At 45.0% G+C, this 20,667-nt stretch overlaps 1 protein-coding gene across 1 annotated transcript in view; it reads left to right on the top strand.

The window, feature by feature from the left end:
* Positions 1 to 20,667, top strand: part of ABCF1 (ATP binding cassette subfamily F member 1) — a 1,329,408-nt gene that overhangs the window by 381,805 nt on the left and 926,936 nt on the right. Inside the window, exon 8 of the mRNA XM_044082281.1 lies at positions 383 to 466. Within this exon, the coding sequence (XP_043938216.1) occupies positions 383 to 466 (84 nt within the window). The remainder of the gene's footprint in view (positions 1 to 382; positions 467 to 20,667) is intronic.

Raw genomic sequence — 20,667 nt, 5'->3', positions numbered from 1 at the left:
GTTATTCTTTTGTGGGTACTATGCAAGACTTTTTTTTCAGAACCATATTCCTTTTCTTATTCATTTTATTGTCCTTTCCTTTTTCCTTGTAAGTGATATATATATATTTTTTTGCATCTTTTTTCTTTGTTTTATCCCTTATTTCTGTGTTTTGATCACTGGTACTTCCTATGGAACATTTCGGTTCCTCAATTTCTTTTAGAAGCCTGCTATTCTCTACTTGTTTTTCCCTGGTTTTCTTTCTCTGTGCTACACTATTCCTTACTGTTGTGCTTTCATTTTTCTTTTAATATTTTTTTGTAGTTGAGATTTCTTCCTGTCCTTCAGGTTTTGCTCTTCTGTTACTACTTTGCTGATTGTTTTTCATTGCCATCCATTTTAGGGCCCTCTTCATGGAGCCAACGTTACTGATGTTAGATGAGCCTACTAATCACCTGGACTTGAACGCTGTCATTTGGCTGAACAAGTGAGTACACCTCTGCAGTTTAAATTCTGTTAGCAAGCATAAGTTAATGTGAAAGCTGCTGCATCTGTCCACTAGAAAAATACAGGACTGCATTATGTTGTGCATGAAATTTCCGTAAGATTTCTAAAATTATGTCCTCGCATGTTATCACAATGAAGTATTTCTTCCTCATCTTTATTTCAGAGGAGTAGTAATATTACTCATTGGATTGCAGGACTAACAGCAGTGTGGCATAGAGTGGGGCGGGGTTCACAAAACAATGCCTGCTTATATATTTCAGTGGGAGACATGGCCATTTGGTGGAGACCAGTGCTCAAACACAGGTGCTTGTTTACATTGTCCTTGTCCTTCTGAGGGGGTTATGTCACGTATTGCAAAAGCTGACTGCAGTCATGCTTCATAAACATCTGTGGGCATACATAGAAGGAATGTTGGGGTCAAGAAGACGGACTTGGTTTTCTTCAGCTAATATCACCACTCCCATTGCTAGGCTTTTGTCTCAAGAGAAATAATTGTCTACAGGATTGTCTTCCCTTGGTGGAACAATTAGGTCAGTTGAGCAGCCTTTGAGAGCAGAAGACAGACTGGTACCAAGGGGAGAACTGAGGTGTATTTTATTCCCCCCCTTACATTGCTGAAGAGTAAATGAAGTCATGGAAGAACTGGCATTTTTTCATTGCTCTTTAGGGAGTATGACTGCAGCTGTAAATTTGGGTTTATCCATGCGAAGTGTCTTAGTATTTTTCCAAGTAGTAGCTTCTTTCTGCGAGGAACCAGTTTAAGTCCTGTGCTTGATTGATATTGATATAGAAACTCAAGGTTTCCTTGTACAGACTGTGTTTCAACTTTTGTTCAATATTTGGCACATATTTAAATATTGTATGTCTCCTTTTTGCACAATAAATTTCTGCTGTGAAATGTCTTTGCCAAAATTCAGTCTGTCTTTATAATTTCCATGTTCACTGTTTTTCAGTCGTTCTTCAGAATGATTTATTTTGACATCATATCCAGAGATACACTAGTAATGTGTTACAAAAAAGTAGTATTTTTAATCCTAAAATTTCCTCACCTTTATATATGTTTGAAAAGATTTGTGAGTGGAACTTTAGGGAATATGTTACAACAGCAAAATAAAGGTTCCTATTTGTATAACCTGAGTGAAAGTGAGAGAAAGCTGCTTAAAGAGCTTAGCATGAACAAAGAAATTTGGGTCATGAAGCCGGACAAGGATGGGGGAATGGTAATTATGTCTAAAAGGGATTACCTTGAAAGAATGTTCAAACATGTATTTGATGAAGATTGCTATGAACAAACATCTTTGAATTATATTAATATTTCTTACCAGAAAATTAGGATGTGTCTGAAAGATATGTTTGACCAGGGCGAAATTACCTTTGAAACATATGAGTTTTTACAAGTTAAATTTCCAAGGGTACCCACCCTGTTTGGCATCCCCAAAATACTTAATTTGTTTGACCCTCCTATGCGGCCAATAGTTAGTGGTAGTACTTCTATCACTCACCCCATGGCCGTTTATATAGATCAGAAAGTTAAGGTACTTCAAAAAGAGAATCACATCATCAAGGATTTTTGGGACTTGTTGTATAAACTGAGGAATGTATGATGTTCATTGTGTTTCACTGTTACAGTCATTACTGTTGGGTTATCCTGCTGGCAAGGCTACCTGCAGTCTGCCAGAATTCCAAAGTCTAAGTCCGGCGTCTGTTGCTGTCGCCTCTTCCATGATGTCAGTGCACCAGGGTTATAAAAGATGCAGCCGGCGCCATTTTCTTCAGTCTTTCTTGCAGCGCAGTGCCCGAAGCAAAAGCAGTTTGCAAGTGCCGGTCGGCCGACTACTGAGATTTTCACAGACAAATTTCAGATCCGAAGTCTTCATTAAAGCCAAGTACCCTGTTGGGGAAACTTTTTTCTTGCTCCAGACCGATGTCAGAAAAAGTTAACAATTGTATTTCTTGTGGGAAGCAAATACCTCATAAGGATTTTCATTCTTACTGTATTCCTTGCCTAGGCCCAGATCATAACGTTGCTAGCTGTCAGTTTTTTGCTAGATTCAACCAACGCACTCTTAACCGTCGGTTTGATTTTGCTTTTCATTACTTTGGACGAAAATTCTATTATATAATGCAGTCGGAAAAGCAGACGACCGGAGTTTCTAAAAAAACGCAAGGAAAAAGAGGGACGACAGGCATCCGAGATCCAAAACCGACGACCAGGCTTCAGCCAAGCCAGTTGCCGGTTCTCAGTGAGGTGCTTTCACAGCCCCTGATGCCCGCTACTTCAGAGCCACAGGCCGCTGATGACTCCCACGTGGAGGCAGCTAGGCCTTTGGATACTCAAGGTATTGGACACTCTGAAATCATTCCCTCAGATGGGTCCAGAGCTGCTGAGCGGGCATCAGCTTCTGAGGGTGTTTTCAGACCTACACAGTTATGTGTAAAGCCTACTTCAGCTTCTAAAGCAAAGACTAAAGCAGCTCTAAAGACAAAGAAACAAGTACAGCATTCTCTAGGACAAACTTCCATGCCTAAAAAACAGATGCTCAAAATGGCCGAAGATATTATTACCTTGATCAGGGGTTCCCATCCCCCTCCTGACAAGAGGCCTAGGCAAGAGACAGACTATGACTCTTCAGATCAGGTTTCCATTTCCTCTGACTCTTCTGTACAGGAATACTCTCTTCCTCCCTATGAGGATTCTGATGCTGAAGAATCTATTCCTTCAGCCTCTCCTCCTGAGGATTATTCTTTTGGGGAAACCCTTCATACCATGAGGGACCACTTCCACTGGGATAGCCAAGATTATTCAGAATCAAAGAAAAGGCTTAGAGATTTTCTTTTACTACCTCAGCACAGGCCTCTTGCTATTCCCCCTGTGCTAGACATTGTAGATGAGTATGTATTTACAGAATCCGGTCTTTCTCCTGATTCCTTACCTCCAGCTCCTGTTAAACCAGACAGATACTACAGGGTTCCAGATTCTCATAAATTTCTTTTTAAAAACCCTGCTGCTGACCCAGAAACTATTTCTCAGGGTTCCAAAGGGGTTAAGGCCGCTAATGCAAAAAACCCTATCCCTTCTGACAGGGATTCAAGGGCACTAGACAGATGGGGGAAAAGGGTTTACACCTCTGCTACTTTGGCTGTGAGGGCTTTAAATTGTCAATTTCATATGATTAAATATCAGCAATACTTAATGTCACTGTTAAAACAAAAAATGTTGACCAACTCTGATGGTGCAGAAAATAAGGAAATACAGGATTTATTGCATGCTACTGAACAAGTGGGAAAGCATACATTGCAATGCGGTTTTGATTCTCTGGAGGCCTCCTGCAGGGCCGCAGTTACGGGTTCTGTCATTAGGAGACATGCTTGGTTAAAGGAACAAAATCTGCCAGATCATGTTAAAGCAAAATTATTAGATGCGCCATTACAGCATGATACCTTATTTGGTGTTAAAGCAGAGGAAGTTTTGAAGAAAATGGAGGACAAAGCGAAATCAATGCAAACAGTAAAGGATTTCTTACACCAAGATTTAGCAGGAACTGGCCTACAAAAAATTGGTCCTTTCCAGTGTCAGACAGGCCACAGAGAGGCAGATACAGATGCCAGCCCCAGGGCTCATACAGGCCTAAACAGTGGGGCGCTTCTACCTCCAAAAGTGGAGAAGACAAAGCACAGCCATACAGGAAACCGTCCCAATGACTTCCCTGTACCAGCACCAAGACCTTATCTTCTTGCAGCCCCCTTAGGGGGGAAAACTAGCACTTTTTTTCTCAAAAGTGGCACATGATCACCCAGGACAAATCGGTATTGAATATAGTGTCCCAAGGCTACAGGTTCCACTTTTACACCCTGCCAAAGGCAAAAGGGATGCCAAACCTGCCACACAATCAATGGGCAGAGGCACACAAGCAAGTTTCGTCCCTTATGAACATGAGGGCCATTCAGCAAGTACCACAGCAAGAGCAGTGACATGGATTTTACTCAAGACTTTTCCTGGGACCCAGAAAGGACAAAGCCTGGAGACCAATACTGGACCTGCCTATTCTAAACACATTTCTGGATGTTCCAAAATTCAAAATGTTAACTCTGCAGCAGCTTCTGCCCATGCTGGGCAAGAAGGCTTGGCTCGTAACTTTGGACCTAAAAGAGGCATACCTGCATATCCCAATCAGACAATCTTGCAGATGATACCTCAGATTCATAGCTGGCTCAATGCACTACCAATTCTCTGCACTGCCCTTTGGCTTATCTACTGCACCCAGGGTCTTCAGAAAATGCCTGGCACCAGTAATTGCATTTTGCAGACCGAGGAATTCAAATATATCCTTACTTGGACGACTGCCTTATACAAGCAGAGAACAAAGACACTCTACTAAAGCATCTGGCGTTCGTAAAAAGATTATTAATTTGCCTAGGGTACACAGTAAACGAAAAGAAATCAAAACTAGTAACCTCTCGAGATAATATTCCTGGGTGCAAGCTTAAATACAACTGCCCAGATGGCTTATCTCACGCCAGACAAAGGCAACTAACTTCTTATTTCAAAATGTTGGCAACACAGACCCAGTTATCTGCAAGAAAAATTCTGTTGGCTTTGGGCTTCATGGCATCCTGCATTCTACTAATTCCATATGCCAGACGCATATGAGGAAACTTCAATAGTACCTAAAAAGTGTCTGGACTCAACATTGTCAAAGCCTGGAAGCATTAATTACCCTCATTCCTTGCCTGCAACAGGAGTTTCGATGGTGGGCACGAGCCTTTCACCTCAGCAAGGGACAGCCATTCAGTCAACCCGCAGCCAGGCAGTCAGTAACAGATGTATCAGATTATGCCTGGGGAGCACACATGGCAGGAAAATGTCTTCAGGGCACATAGCTCACAAGCCAAATGCATCTACATATCAATCAAAAAGAGATGCTAGCTGTTCAGAATGCCCTGACAGCTTTCATGGATCTACTCCATCCAGGACAACTACTGATAAGGACGGACAATACTACAGTCATGTGGTACATAAACAAGCAGGGAGGCACACATTCATTCAGACAAGCCATGACTTTGTGGGACACAGCATTGACTTTTCAAGTACATCTGCAAGCACAATTCCTGCCAGGAAAGAACAATACTCTGGCAGACGAACTAAGCAGAAAACTCACGGATCCCCACAAATGGAAACTGGATCCACAAGTCTTCAGCATGATAATAAAGGAATGGGGATGCCCAGACATAGATCTATTTGCCTTTCCCCACAATTGCCAACTACAGAAATTCTGCACAAGGACTTATCACAAGCAAACATGGAAAGTGGATGATCTTATCATTCAGCTGGAAAAATCTAACAGTATATGCCTTTCCTCCTCTGCCTCTCCTCCCCAAGCTACTTCTAAAGGTCAGACATGAGCAGCCAAAAATGATTCTGATTGCCCCAGACTGGCCACGCCAGCACTGGTACCCAATCCTAAAAAGCTTGTCTCAAGGCCCAGCCTGGACATTGCCTCTAATCCCTCATTTACTGACCCAGCGAAACAATCAGATTCTGCACAGCCAACTCAGGACCCTAAATCTAGCAGCATGGCGAATAATGTAAACATTCAAAACACACCTCTCTCTAAAGCAGTGTTGGATGTTATTTTGGAGGCCAGGAGGCCCAGTACCAGAAAATCTTATGCAGGAAAATGCAAAAGATTCTGTGCTTGGAACCAGGCACAAGGAATTGACACATCTGTACCAAGCATTCCTCAGATTTTACAATACCTGACTGATGCTGGACAAAGGTCCATCTTTGACACATCTGTACCAAACATTACTCAGATTTTAGCAATACCTAACTGAGATGCTGGACAAAGGTCTATCTTTTTCATCTATTAAAATTCATGCCTCTGCCATTTCAGCTCATTACAATATGGAACCTCCTATTTTTTCCCATCCACTACTAAGGCAGTACCTCAGAAGGGCCAAAAACATTAGACCTCCAAGGAGAGCCCCAATACCTGCATGGGACCTCAATTATGTCTTGGAAAAACTCACACTGCCGCCTTTTGAGACTGCCAATGCAGCTGATATAAAGTTTATATCTTGGAAAACAGCCCTGCTCCTCGCAATAACCTCTGCAAGACGAGTTTCAGAATTACAGGCACTCATGGCTGTGGAACCTTTCATAATTTTCCATCCAGACAGGGTTTCTCTAAGGACGAACCTAACATTTATGCCTAAGGTAGTGTCCAGTGTGGCCCTTAACCAGACCATTCATTTACCTACTTTTTATCCAAACCCACAGAATAAGGGTGAGAGACTTCTGCATTCTTTGGACATACACAGACAACTACGCTTCTACTTGAACAGAACGAAAGCTTTCAGAAAGACTGAGCAACTTTCAGTGGCATATGCTGCAGGATCTCAAGGAAAGCCCATCTCAAAACAGACCATTTCAAAATGGATAGGCCACTGCATTTGTTTCTGCTACTCACACCATGGCAAATCAGTGTCCAAGGGCATTAGGCCTCATTCAACCAGGGCTGCAGCCACTTCAGCAGCCTTTCTCAGAGGAGTACTAACCAAAGACATTTTAGAGGCTGCAACTTGGAGTTCAGTGTACACTTTTACAAAGCACTACCATTTACCTCTCTACTCTAAATCCAGAGCAAGCTTTGCCACTGCAGTTCTGCAGGGCCTTATAGCCGCACCTAATCCTGTTTAGGCCCAGCCACCCAACCTCAGCTTTGGGATTCAACCCAATAGTAATGACTGCAACAGTGAAACACGATGAACATAGTACAGTTGTGTACCTACCATAAATGTAGATGTTCAAGTCTATTCACTGTTGCAGTCCAGGTTACCCACCCACCACCCCCCTTTTCTTGGCTGGGACTTAACTATTCTTCTCTATCTTATACAACCTATTTTGCTTGTAGATGAAGGAAATGTTTATTTTACTGCATGCATAATTATTGGCATAATGTTTAGCCTACCATTTTTGGGGCACCTGACATCTGGGGCAAGAAAAACTGAAGAAAATGTCGGCTGCATCTTTTATACCCCCGGCGCACTGACGTCCGGGAAGAGGCAACAGCAACCGACGCCGGACCTAGACTTTGGAATTCTGGCTGACTGCAGGTAGCCTGCCAGCAGGATAACCCAGTAGTAATGACTGCAACAGTGAATACACTCTAACATCTACATTTATGGTAGGTACACAACTGTAATTTATACCCACCAATTGGCTTTTGTTACTATTGATGTAGTTAACTTGTTTAATGTGATACCTCAGGATGAAGGATTAGAATTGTTCCATGATTTTTTGTTGGAATCTAAAGTTTTTAGTAGCAGTGAAATTAATGTTGGACACATTGATGGAAATGGTTTTAAGAAATAATTTTGTTTTGACGGACAGTTTTTCCAGCAAAAAAAGGGAATAGCTATGGGGGCAAGCTGTGCCCCTGTATTTGCTAATATTGTCCTCATACAATGGGAGAAACGTTATTTGTTTAACAGAAGTGAATTACCTGGTTGGTACCTATATACTAGGTTTTTGGATGATATTTTCATAGTATGGGACTTAAGTGAAAATGAAACTAAAGATTTTTTGGAATGTCTACATTCTACTACATCCTTTCTTAAGTTTACATATTCATACAGTCCAACAGAAATTAGTTACCTAGACATATTGATCACCAAGGATGAGAATCAGAGGGCTATACAAAGTATTATTTACAGAAAGAATACTTATTCTAATAGTCTTCTTCATTATGACAGCTGCCACCCTGTACATCAGTAAAAGGAAATTGTTAAAGGGCAATACATTAGGTTAGCCCACATGATTACTGACATTGGAACTTTTGAAAAGGAATGTAATACATTAAAAAATGTTTGTTTCTAGAAGTTACCCAGAAACTGTTATTCACCAAGTTCAGGATGAAATTTTCCTGAGGAGGAATAGGGGGTCTATTAAACCTATTATGTATGAAACTTAAAACATGTACACTGATCATACTAACAGTAATAGGGACACCTACAAGTGTTCTTTTATTACGACTTGTACAATGAATTTTCCTACTGTTAGACAGATTACTAGCATTTATGCTTTTTTCCAGTGTTTTGAAGGCTTAAAAGAACTATTGCGTGACAGACCAAGTTTTGTTACTAGGCGTGCTAGATGCCTAAAGAGTTTTTTAGAAGTTTGACAGAGGCAAAGATCTGTATAACAAAAGTAAAATGGTACTTTCAAATGTGGCAGCTGTAGTCAATGATTTTGTATTAAGGAAACTGACCAGGTTAAGGTTAATAATAATAAAATAAAGATAAATTCACATTTTAATTGTAAAGCAGAAGGGGTGATTTATTTAGCTATTTGTCAGAAGTGTCCAAGTTTTTATGTTGGAAAAACTGTAAGTTTAAGGAGAGAATATACGAACATTTGAATGATATAAAAATTAGGAAGATGAGTAATTCTCTTGGTCAGGAAAATTCTTAAGATGACAATGTTTTTTCATTTGTTGGTTTGGACATGGTTGTTAAGCTGCACTGGGGTGGACCATGCTGTGACTTAATAGAATACAAAGAGTTATTATGGCAACTCGAGTTAAATGCCACGGCCCCCCCTGGACTCAATGAAACCATTTCCATAGCTAGTGTCCTAAGGTTAAAATCTTATTACATATGAAATTTTATATTGCATATGAAACGTGTTTATAATAGTTTTATTATAAGAAGTGAAGCATTTTTAGATTTTAGAATTTAAATTCCACAACTTATATTAATTTTGTTTAAAAGAATATTTAATTAGTGTTATAATTTTGATGTCAACAGGGTCATAACATTCTATTATATATACATTTTATAGGGGCAATGTGTTGGGACTTTAAGAATTAATTAGGTCAGGTGATTTAATGCTCCTACTTAAGGGGAATGAGGTTGTTAGAACTTGGATTCTGATGAAGTTGTGTTACAGTCTTATGAAAGCGCTCAGTCCTGTTATATTAAAGTTTTTCTAGAAGAAGGTTTTTTCTGCGACTTTTTTCCAGTGGACTTGTACTTTGTTCGGTTCTTGGTTGCTGTCTTTCATCGTATCCAGAAATGTCCAATCTGATATCTATTTCCCATTTCTCACGTTAGGTTCTTGGATCCGAGCCGGCATACTCAGAACACAGCTTAGCTCAAGCTCCTTCCCTTTGATAATGCTCTGCTGCCCTACACTTCCTCAGATCTCGTTTGCCGCTTAGTCAGATGCAGCTCAGCTCCTGTTAGTATAAGTGTATTTAGCACAAAATTTTGAATTTTCTTATTTCTTGAGTTTGTAGTGTTAGTGGGTAGTTTTCCCCCCTTATCCTCTCCCTCCTGGTCAAGTCTTAACCTTGTTAGTTCCTTTTTTCCCTTGCGGTTTTGTCTTCAGCCTAGTTGTTTTATGGTGTGCGAGTGTCTCTCTAGCAAGTGTGTGTGTGTTTTGGACAGATTTTAGGCTTTCGAACCTTGTTTGTGGACTTCTGGTTTTGCTTTCGGTTCAGCCAGGTCAGAAAAACCTTTAGGTTTTCAAAGGTGCTCCTCTTGTGGGTGGAAAATGTCTATTTCCGACTCATGAGGAGTGCCTTTACTGTCTCGACAGTGACCACCTTGAAGTGGAATGCGGTGTTTGTGCTGCATTCAACCTGAGGGCTTTGGTCGACTGTCGCAATAAGCTCTTAAGGGTTTGGTCAAAGGAGGGCCCTTGGTCACTGCACCCCTGGCCAAGGCTGGACCTCCTGGGGCTAAAAAGAAACCTTCTGTTGAGGAGGCCCCGACCAAGCATCCCAGGCTGTCAGATCCTAGGTCCTAGGGTCCGGCTCCAGCCTGGGCAGGTTCGGATCGGAGATCTTTTGGGTCCCAGGTCATCCAGGGAGTCAACTCCTAGATTCAAGGGCTTGGACCCTAAGCTTTCGGATCTGGTAAATTCGATGTCTCCCCCCAGATCCAGGGACCTCGGCCCTGGACCTTTGGATCTAAGGGGAGGCACCGTACCTTCGGATCCGAGAGACTCGAGAAATATTTCCTCTGATCCTTTGAGCTCTGTTGAATCAGAGAGTCGTGCCAGAGCCTATAGTAGTGGAGGATCTTCCCATGGATCCTTTGCCCACTAAGCAACTGTCTTCTTCAGCTAGATCTTGTTCCAGGGAGCGCAAGAGAAGACACTCAAGCTCCATGTGCGACTCTCCTAGTAGGTCCTTAATCTCCTCCCGATTTTCCAGGAGTGTCTTCCCTATGGATATGGACAGGATGATGTGAGCCTTCCTGAAAGCTCAGATGGATTTGGGGCTTCTGGCTTCCCCCAACCCATAGGTCAGGGATCCAACCCCCCCCCCCCTTTGATCGCTCCTCATCCGACCAGTGGCTTGGATTCTCAGGGACCATTGAGTGGGGTGCAGGCTAGGGGAGCTTTAGGACCCATTTCAGGCTCTTCCCTGATGGGATCAGTGGCCGGCACTGTTTCTGTTCCCCTGGGACAGGCCACCCAGCCGGCCAGACCTGTCGAGCCAGGGTCCATGAGATTGGATTCAGGCCTGGGTTTCTAGGACCAGTCTCTTCCCCTCGGCACCTCGGCCTTTGACAGTTCCGGTCCGGTGCTGTCCAGCGGAGTGGCGGGACTGGGGGGGTCCACCCTGTCTTCCACCAGGGTTTTATCAGCAGGAGAGAGGGATGGAACCTCTTGTAGTCCCTCCACCTTCCGGGCTGCCAAAAGATCCTTCTCTGCTATCAGAGCTGCCTCTCCCATGCACGATTCTTCTATCCTGCCCCAGATTCTGACCAGCTTGTCTCATCCTGCTCCAGGTCAGACCGTCCAAATTAGTCTCCAGGAGGATATCGCCCCCACAGGGGTCCCTTTCTCTTCTGAGTCTTCCCTACCACCCCCAGTGGAGGAAGTTCCCAGGAAGAGGACTTTTAAAAGGCGACATATCAACTCCCCTATGGGAGTCTCTTACCGAGGATATGGATGCTGATGAGGGGGAACGGGTCCCCAAGATCTCCGCCCGAGGACGTCTCCTTTGGAGACGTACTCGAGATATTCAAGGCCAAAGGCGGTTGGTCTACCCAAACCCTGTCCTCTGTGGAATCTCTTTTCCTGGATGCTTTCGTTACTGGGCCATCTACCTCCTGGGTGTCCCCCCCCGCTGATCCCTCTCATTGATCTTGTGGCCAGCCGGGCCTGAAAGGAGCCAGATACTATAGAGCCAGAACCCAAGAAAACACAAATTTTTGAGCCCTCCTCCAGATAGAACTTATTGGTCCAAAGCCGTCCCGGTTGATGCTTTTGTGGTGGCCGCTGCCACCAAAAAGGAATTGGCAGAGCAGAGTAGTTCTGTCCATCTGCCCAATCGTGACTTGAGAGCTATGGACAGATTTAGAAAGCGGGTGTTCGCTTCGGCTGCTTTTAGTCTGAGAGCACTGAATTTCCTTGCGCATTTTACCTGTCTCTAGGGATTTGGCAAAAGAACGGTCTTCATCCCTCTCTGGGTCCATGTCTGAGGAGAAATACAAGGCTATTTTTCCAAAGCTGTCAATCCTTCATTCAGTGGCGAATTCGTCCATGAGACTCATTTCCAACCCTGTGGAAAGGTCCTCACGGGCTGCGGGCTCAGGTATCGCTTTTAGGCATCATGCCTGGCTCCACTTGACTGGGTTTGCAGAGGCCTTCAAGACGTCATTTGTTAATTCCCCCTTTGATGGTTCCACTCTCTTTGGTCCCACTGTGAAAGATGCTTTGACCCACAGTGAACAGGAAGGGAAGACCTTTTCGGCCATTGGGATCAGGTTTTCTGCCCCTCAGAGGTCCTTTTCCAAGACCCAGAAGGGGAGTAAGAAAATGTGGTTCAGGAAGGCACAGTCTCCCTTTCAGGATGTTCAGGAGGATTCCTTTTCCAGGGGATGGGGAAAAGGTTTCAGTGGTAGACGTCGCCCGAGAGGCAGAGGTTGCCAGCAAAACTAAGGTTCCAGGGAGCCCTGTTCTGAGAAACCTTTATAACGTCCCTGAGGCGTTGCCCGACTGTCCTTCCCTGGAGGCAGTTGGGGGTTGATTACCGCTGCACCCATTAGCCTGGGCAAGTATTGCAAATTATCTGTGGGTGCTCGCAGTTGTATCCAGGGGTTATTGCATTCCCTTTTTGGAAATTCCCCCAAAATACAGTCCTCTTCCAGAAGTGCCACCCAGTCAAGAAGAGGCGGCCCGAAAGGAGGTTGTAAGCCGCCTTCAAAAATGAGCCATCCAACAGGTCCCCGCAGGACAGAGAAGATCCAGAACTTATTCCCGCTTCCTTTTGGTTCCCGAGAAAACAGGAGACCTACGTCCTATTTTGGATCTCAGTCGCATGAACCAGTTTGTGCGGACATCGAAGATGTCCTTCAAGAATGCAACTGCAGTCCTGACATATGGGTTGTCCTGCCTCAGGCAGCCCTTCCGTCAGCCAGATTCCAAAGTCTGTGTCCGGCGTCGGCCGATGTCGCCTCCTCCCCGATGTCAGAGCGGCTGGAGTATAAAGGCATCAGCCGACGCCATCTTCAGTCTTTCTTGCCGCGCGGTGCCCGAAGCAGAAGCAGTTCGCAAGTGCCGATCGGTCAGCTCCTGTGTTTTCAGTTACTGAAGTCATCTAAAATCTAAGCACCCCGTTGGGGAACATTTTTTCTTGCCTCAGCCGATGTCAGAACAAATTGAGAAAGTTAATAATTGTTTGTCTTGTGGTAAACAAATACCTCATAAGGACTTCCATTCTTACTGCCTCCCTTGCCTGGGCCCAGACCACGACATCTCGGCCTGTGCTGCCTGTGCTTGCTTTAATGAGCGCACTCTCAGGCGCTGGGCAGAGATTGCCGAAGACTTTTTGGTGAATCCTACGCTTACAACATGCCATCGGAACAACCGACAGCACAAACTACCAAAAAACGAAAGGACCGGGACCGACATCCTCGGCCCGCGTCTTCCACTGATATAACCCCTAAGCCCTCCGAGTGCTTTGGTCCCTTCGGAAGCGGTAATTCAACCGCTCCAGGCCAACGACACCGCGTTAACTCATCCCTCGGTCTCTGAGACTACACCGGTGCCGGTTGTTGGTTTTCCTCCGGAAACCGAAGTCCTGGATCTACCTGACACCATTCCCGTGGACAAAGTTACCCCTGCACGTGGGGCAGCTAGGCCTCCTGTATCCATGTCAATCAAGGCCTTTGCACGTGCTAAGGCCGCCAGCCAGGCCAAGGCCTATCCTAAACCTACTTCTCAGGCCCCTACTTCTGACAGACAAATCATGTCTCTGGCTGCAGATCTAATCTCTCTTATCAGGGGGTCTCAGCCTCACCCAGACAGAGGTTCTCGGCCGCCTGCAGAAAAAAGGCCTAGAACTGAGCAGGCAGATAACCTCTCTTCAGATGAAGCCTCTGGGGATTCAGAGCATTCAGATACCCAAGCAGAATCCTTCCAGGCATATGAGGACTCTGATGTTGAGGAATCTATTCCCTCTGCCTCTCCTCCAGAGGATTTTTCTTTCGGTGAAGTGCTCCAATCCATGAGGGAACATTTTAAGCGGCAGGGTCAGGAATTTTCTGATTCTAGGAAAAGGCTACGTACCTTCCTTAAGTTACCCCAGCACAGACCTTTAGCTATCCCTCCAGTTTTGGATGTCCTGGATGATGTTTTCTCCGACTCCAGTGCTTCCCCTGTTTCTCTCCCTCATGCTCCTGTCAAGCCAGACCGATATTACAGGGTCCCTGACACTCACAAGCATCTCTTTAAGGCCCACTCTGTGGATCTAGAAACTATTTCACAGGGCCCCAAAGGAGTGGCTACTTCCTCAGCCAAGAATCCACTGCCAGCTGACAGGGAAGCAAGGTCCCTGGAGAGATGGGGTAAAAAAGTTGATACCTCTTCCACCCTTGCCATGAGGTCACTTAACTGCCTTTTTCATATGTTTCAGTACCAGGATTATTCACTGGATGATTTGCAGAAAAAGATAGCCTCTCGTGAGCCTATAGATAGAAAGGCATTGCAGGATTTGGTTCATGATACTCAGCAGGTTAGTAATCTTTTTCTACAGTGTGGTTATGATGCATTGGAGGCTTCATGTAGGGCAGCTATGACAGGGGCTGTTATCCGTAGACATGCTTGGTTGAAAGAACAGCCACTGCCAGATCATGTTAAAGTAAAGCTCCTGGACGCACCTCTGGATAAACAGAAGCTTTTTGGTGCTAATGCTCAGGATGTGTTGAAATCTATTGAGGAGAAAGCAAAATCAGTACAGACAGTAAAGGATTTCCTCCAGGTTCAGCCACCAAGGTTCAGCAGGAATTGGCCTTCAAAGAATTGGTCCTTTCCAGACTCTGACAAGTTTCAAAGGGGAAAGAGCAGGCGTGCACGAGGTAGAGGGCAATACCGAGGCTCCTACAGGGGACGCCAATGGCAACCACAAAATCAGAGAAGTGGCACAGGTAGTTCACCTGCACCACAGGGACAATCACAATGACTTACCTTTCACTCCGCCTACCAAGACTCAAAGAGAAGCACCTCTAGGCGGAAAATGATCTCTATTCTCAAAAAACTGGCACATTATAACAAAGGACAATTGGATTCTGGACATAATAGACAGAGGTTACAGGTTCCAGTTCTATACCTTACCAACAGGACAAGGCATGCCAAACCTGCCACAAAATCAAAGGGCAGAGGCACTCATAGAAGTCTCAAAGCTGTTACAAATAAAAGCAATAGAGAAGGTTCCTCCTCAGGAACAAGGCCAGGGATTTTATTCAAGACTGTTCCTTGTTCCAAGAAAAGAAAAACAATGGAGGCCTATATTGGACTTGTCCATTCTAAATACTTTTCTCATGGTGCCAAAATTCAAGGTGCTGACGTTACAGCAACTTCTTCCCATGCTGGGCAAGGGGTCTTGGCTGGTTACTCCGGACCTCAAGGAGGCATACCTGCATGTCCCTATCAGACACAGTTGCAGAAGATACCTCAGATTTCTTGCAGGAACAGAGCACTATCAATTCTCAGTATTGCCATTTGGCTTATCTACTGCGCCCAGAGTATTCACGAAATGCCTGGCATCAGTAGTGGCACATTGCAGACTCCAGGGGATTCAAATATACCTTTACCTGGACGACTGCCCAATACAAGCAGACAGCAAACAGACCTTGATAAAACACTTGGATTACGTCATTCAATTGCTGCAGGCTTTGGGATACACAGTCAACATTCAAAAATCAAGATTACCGCCATCCCAAGAGATTATTTTTCTAGGAGCAAAACTGGACACACAGCTACAAATGGCTTTCCTCACAGAGGAGAAACAAGAGCATTTAACAGCTTACTTCAAAGGCCTAGCAAAATTAACCCACCTGACTGCAAGGAAGACCCTGCAGGCCCTGGGGTTCATGGCATCTTGCATTCTTCTAATCCCTCTGGCAAGACTACACATGGGAAAGCTACAATGGTACCTAAAAAGCTTGTGGTCGCAACACAGCCACAACCTAGAAGACATCATACCACTCATACCATGCCTGCAAAGGGAATTTTTGTGGTGGGCTCAAGCAAGTCACTTAAACGAAGGCATGCTTTTCAACAAACCTCCAACAAGTCAAACTATTACAACAGACGCCTCAGACCATGGATGGGGGGCGCACATGGACGGCAGATGCATTCAAGGGCAATGGACTCCCATGGAGATGCATCAGCACATAAATCAGAGAGATGTTGGCAGTGATGCATGCAGTAGAAGCCTTTGGAAAATCTCTTCAGCAAGGTCATCTGCTAATAAGGACAGACAACACCACTGTCATGTGGTACATAAACAAACAAGGGGGCACTCATTCCTACCCCCTCTGCAGACTAACAATGATTCTTTGGGAAAAGTCCCTGAAACTGAACATCTACTTGCAATCCCAGTTTGTTCCAGGCAAGGACAATGTTCTGGCAGACAGGTTGAGCAGAAATTTCTTGGATCCACACGAATGGATGCTACACCCACGCATTTTCTCACAAATAGCATCTGCATGGGGAAGACCAGACATAGACCTCTTTGCATCTCATCTTAATCATCACCTGGAAAGGTTCTGCACCAAGGATACACCATCCTCTAGCTTGGAGAACGGATGCTCTTTCCTTCAGCTGGAATGCTCTAACAATTTATGCATTCCCTCCTCTTCCTTTGCTCACCAAGGTGTTACTGAAGATCAAGGCAGAACAACCAAGAGGAATCTTGATAGCTCCAGACTGGCCAAGGCAACACTGGTATCCACTACTACTGAGCATAACTCACACCAAACCGTGGCCCTTGCCTCAATGGCCTCTGCTCCTGACTCAACACAGTTACAAGACTGTTCATCAGAACCTGCAAACCTTAAAGCTGACAGTTTGGAGAGTACCATGACTCAGACCCATGACTCCCTCTCCGAAAAAGTTCAGGAAATTTTTCTGGAGGCACGCAGACCTTCCACCAGAAAAACCTATTCGGCCAAATGGAAGAGATTCACCATCTGGAATGTCAACAAGGGCCAGGATGCGTCACTGATGAGCATACCTCAGATATTAGAATACTTGGCAGAAATGTTTCACAGTGGCGCCTCATACTCTTCCATCAAAATCCACGCTTCAGCTATCTCGGCACATTACAACGGTGATCCACCTGTGTTTTCGCATCCCTTGCTAAGACAGTTTCTAAGAGGCATAAAGAATATGAAACCTCCAAGGAAACTACCAATTCCTGCATGGGACCTCAATTACGTCTTGGAAAAATTAACTCTTCCTCCTTTTGAACCAGCAGCATCTTCAGAAATGCAATTTCTCTCTCTTGGAAAACGGTTTTCCTGTTGGCAGTCACCTCAGCAAGAAGAGTCTCGGAGATACAGGCCCTCATGGCAGTTCCTCCTTTTCTCATCTTTCATCAGGACAGAGTTTCCCTTAGGACCAATCCTTCATTCATGCCTAAGGTGATATCCAGAGTGTCTCTAAACCAAGCAATTCACCTGCCTACTTTCTTTCCAAACCCTCAAAATAAAGGGGAAAAGCTGCTCCATACTTTAGACATTCACAGACAACTACGCTACTACTTGGACAGAACAAAGTCCACCAGGAAGTCTGACCAACTGTTTGTAGCCTATGCTGCTGGAGTGCAAGGAAAGGCAGACACCAAACAAACTATCTCAAAATGGATTGGCTACAAAAGATATTCTAGAGGCTGCTACATGGAGCTCCGTGCATACATTTACCAAACACTACAACCTGCCATTATACTCCAGATCCCGAGCAGGCTTTGCTTCGGCAGTCGTGCAGGGCCTTCTAGCTACACCATCTCTTGCTTAGTCCTACCCACCCCCAGCTTGGCTATGGTATTCAACCCATATGTCAGGACTGCAGTTGCATTCTTGAAGGACATAGTACAGATGTCCTTCAAGAATGCAACTGCAGTCATAACATGTGGGTTGTCCTGCCTCAGGCAGCCCTCGGTCAGCCGGATTCCAAAGTCTGGATCCGACGTCGGCTGATGTCGCATTTCTCTCCGACGTCAGAGCGGCTGGAGTATATAAGCATCAGCCGACGCCATTTTCTCCAGTCTTTCTTGCTGCGTGGTGCCCGAAGCAGAAGCGGTTCGCAAGTGCCGGTCGGTCAGCTCCTGTATTCTACGATACCGAAGTCATCAAAAAAGCTAAGTACCCCGTTGGGGACCTTTTCTTGCCTCAGCCGATGTCAGAAATTACTGAAAAAGTTAACAATTGTCTTTTTTGTGGTGAACAAATACCTCATAAGGATTTCCACTCTTACTGCCTCCCTTGCCTGGGCCCAGACCACGACGTCTCGGCCTGTGTAGCCTGTGCTTGCTTCAACAAGCGCACTCAGGCGCCGGGCGGAGTTCGCTGAAGATTTTTTCGGCGATAAATTTGCTTACACCATGCCGTCGGATCTTCCGACGCCATAAACTCCCAAAAGCGAAAAGACCGGGACCGACATCCTCGGCCCGTGTCTACCACCGACTCCACGCCAAAACCTAGCGCGAGTGCTCCGGTTCCCTCTGAGATGGTCTCCACTGTTCGAACCGAAGACACGCGTACCGGCGACTCCGATTCCAGACATTACTCCCCCAGTCATAGTTTTTCCCCGGATACGAAACCGAGGAAATGCCCGAGACCATTGCTGTAGACAAGGTCACTCCTGCACGTGGAGCTGCCAGGCCTCCTATGGCCATGTCTATTAAGGCCTACACTAGGGCTAAGGCAGCCAGCAAAACAAAGCATATTACTTCTAAATCCTTACCTCAGCCGACTCCGGAGACATAAATTATGTCCATGGCTGCTGATTTGATTTCCATGATTAGAGGTTCACAGGCCCATCCTGAGAGAGCATCCCAGCCTCCTCCTGATAAAAGGCCTCGGGTTGAACCCTCTGACCCTACTCCTTCAGATGAAGACTCTGAGGGCTCTGTCCACTCTGATAGCCAGGAAGAGCTCTTCCAGACCTATGAGGACTCGGATGCAGAAGATTCCATTCCTTCGGCCTCCCCTCCTGAGGATATTTCTTTTGGGGAAGTTCTGCACACCATGAGGGAACATTTCAAGTGGCAGGGTCAGGAATATTCTGATTCCAGGAAACGCCTTAGGACTTTCCTTAAGAAGCCTCAGCACAGGCCCTTAGCTATTCCTCCTGTACTTGATGTTCTGGATGATTTGTATTCTGATTCTCTTCCTCCTGCTCCAGCCAAGCCAGACAGGTATTACAGGGTCCCAGAAACTCATTCCTATTTATTCAGGGCCCATACTGCTGATTTGGAAACTATTTCACAGGGGCCTAAAGGAGTTTCAGCCTCCACCTCAAAAAATCCTTTGCCCTCCAACAGGGAAGCAAGGTCATTGGAGAGATGGGGTAAAAAGGTTTACACATCCACTACCTTATCTATGAGAGCTTTTAAATTGCCTTTTTCATATGTTCCAATATCAGGATTATCTTTTAGAAGATTTACAAAAAACATTAGCTTCTCCTGATCCTTTAGACAGGAAGACTTTGCTGGAAGCTGTACATAACACTCAGCAAGTAAGCAATCACTTCCTGCAGTGTGGATATGATGCACTGGAAGCTTCATGTAGGGCAGCTATGACAGGGGCAGTGATGCGTAGACATGCTTGGTTAAAAGATCAACCTCTAAAAGATCATGTAAAAGCAAAACGTCTGGATGCACCTTTGGAAAAGAATAAGCTTTTTGGTGCAAATGCTAAGGATGTGTTAAAGACCATCGAAGAAAAAGCTAAATCAGCTCAAACTGTAAAGGATTTCCTCCAGGTTCAACCCCCCCAGATTCAGTAGGAATTGGCCTTCAAAAAACTGGTCCTTTCCTAATCCAGAAAAGTTTCAAAGGGGTAAGAACAGACGTGGCCGAGGAAGAGGCCAATACAGAGGCCCTTACAGGGGACGTCAATGGCAGCCAGGAAACCAAAGAGGTGACGCAGGGGTTTCTCCTGCCCAACAACCACAATCTCAATGACTTTCCTCTACTACCGCCTACCAGGGAACAACTAGAAGCTCCCTTGGGCGGGAAATTATCTCTGTTTGCAGAAAACTGGCACAGACTGACAAAGGACAAATGGATTTTGGACATTATAGACCGAGGGTGCAGGTTTCATTTTCATACCTTACCAAGAAAACAAGGCATGCCAAATCTGCCACAACATCAAAGGGCAGAGGCTATCAAGCAAATCACTCTGCTAACTCGAATGAAAGCAATAGAAAGAGTTCCACAACAAGAACAGGGGTTTTACTCAAGACTGTTCCTTGTTCCAAGAAAAGAAACTCAATGGAGACCAATACTGGACTTGTCCGCATTAAACACCTTTCTCATAGTACCAAAGTTCAAAATGCTGACTCTGCAGCAACTCATTCCCATGCTGGGCAAGGAGTCGTGGCTGATTACTCTGGACCTCAAGGAGGCATACCTGCATGTCCCTATCAGACACAGCTGCAGAAGATACCTCAGATTTCTTGCAGGGCCAGAGCATTATCAATTCTCAGCATTGCCATTTGGCTTATCTACTGCCCAGAGTGTTTACAAAATGCCTGGCTTCAGTAATTGCTCATTGCAGGCTCCAGGGTATACAAATTTACCCGTACCTGGACGACTGCCTCATACAAGCGGACGACAAATTGATGTTGACAAAAAATCTGGAATATGTCATACGATTACT

This window comes from Protopterus annectens, chromosome 9.part0 (assembly GCF_019279795.1).
Source record: "Protopterus annectens isolate FY-2018-M chromosome 9.part0, PAN1.0, whole genome shotgun sequence".
Classification (NCBI taxonomy): Eukaryota; Metazoa; Chordata; order Ceratodontiformes; family Protopteridae; genus Protopterus; species Protopterus annectens.
The sequence above is the reverse complement of the archived record's forward strand: the minus strand, read 5'-3'. Positions and strand labels throughout refer to the sequence as shown.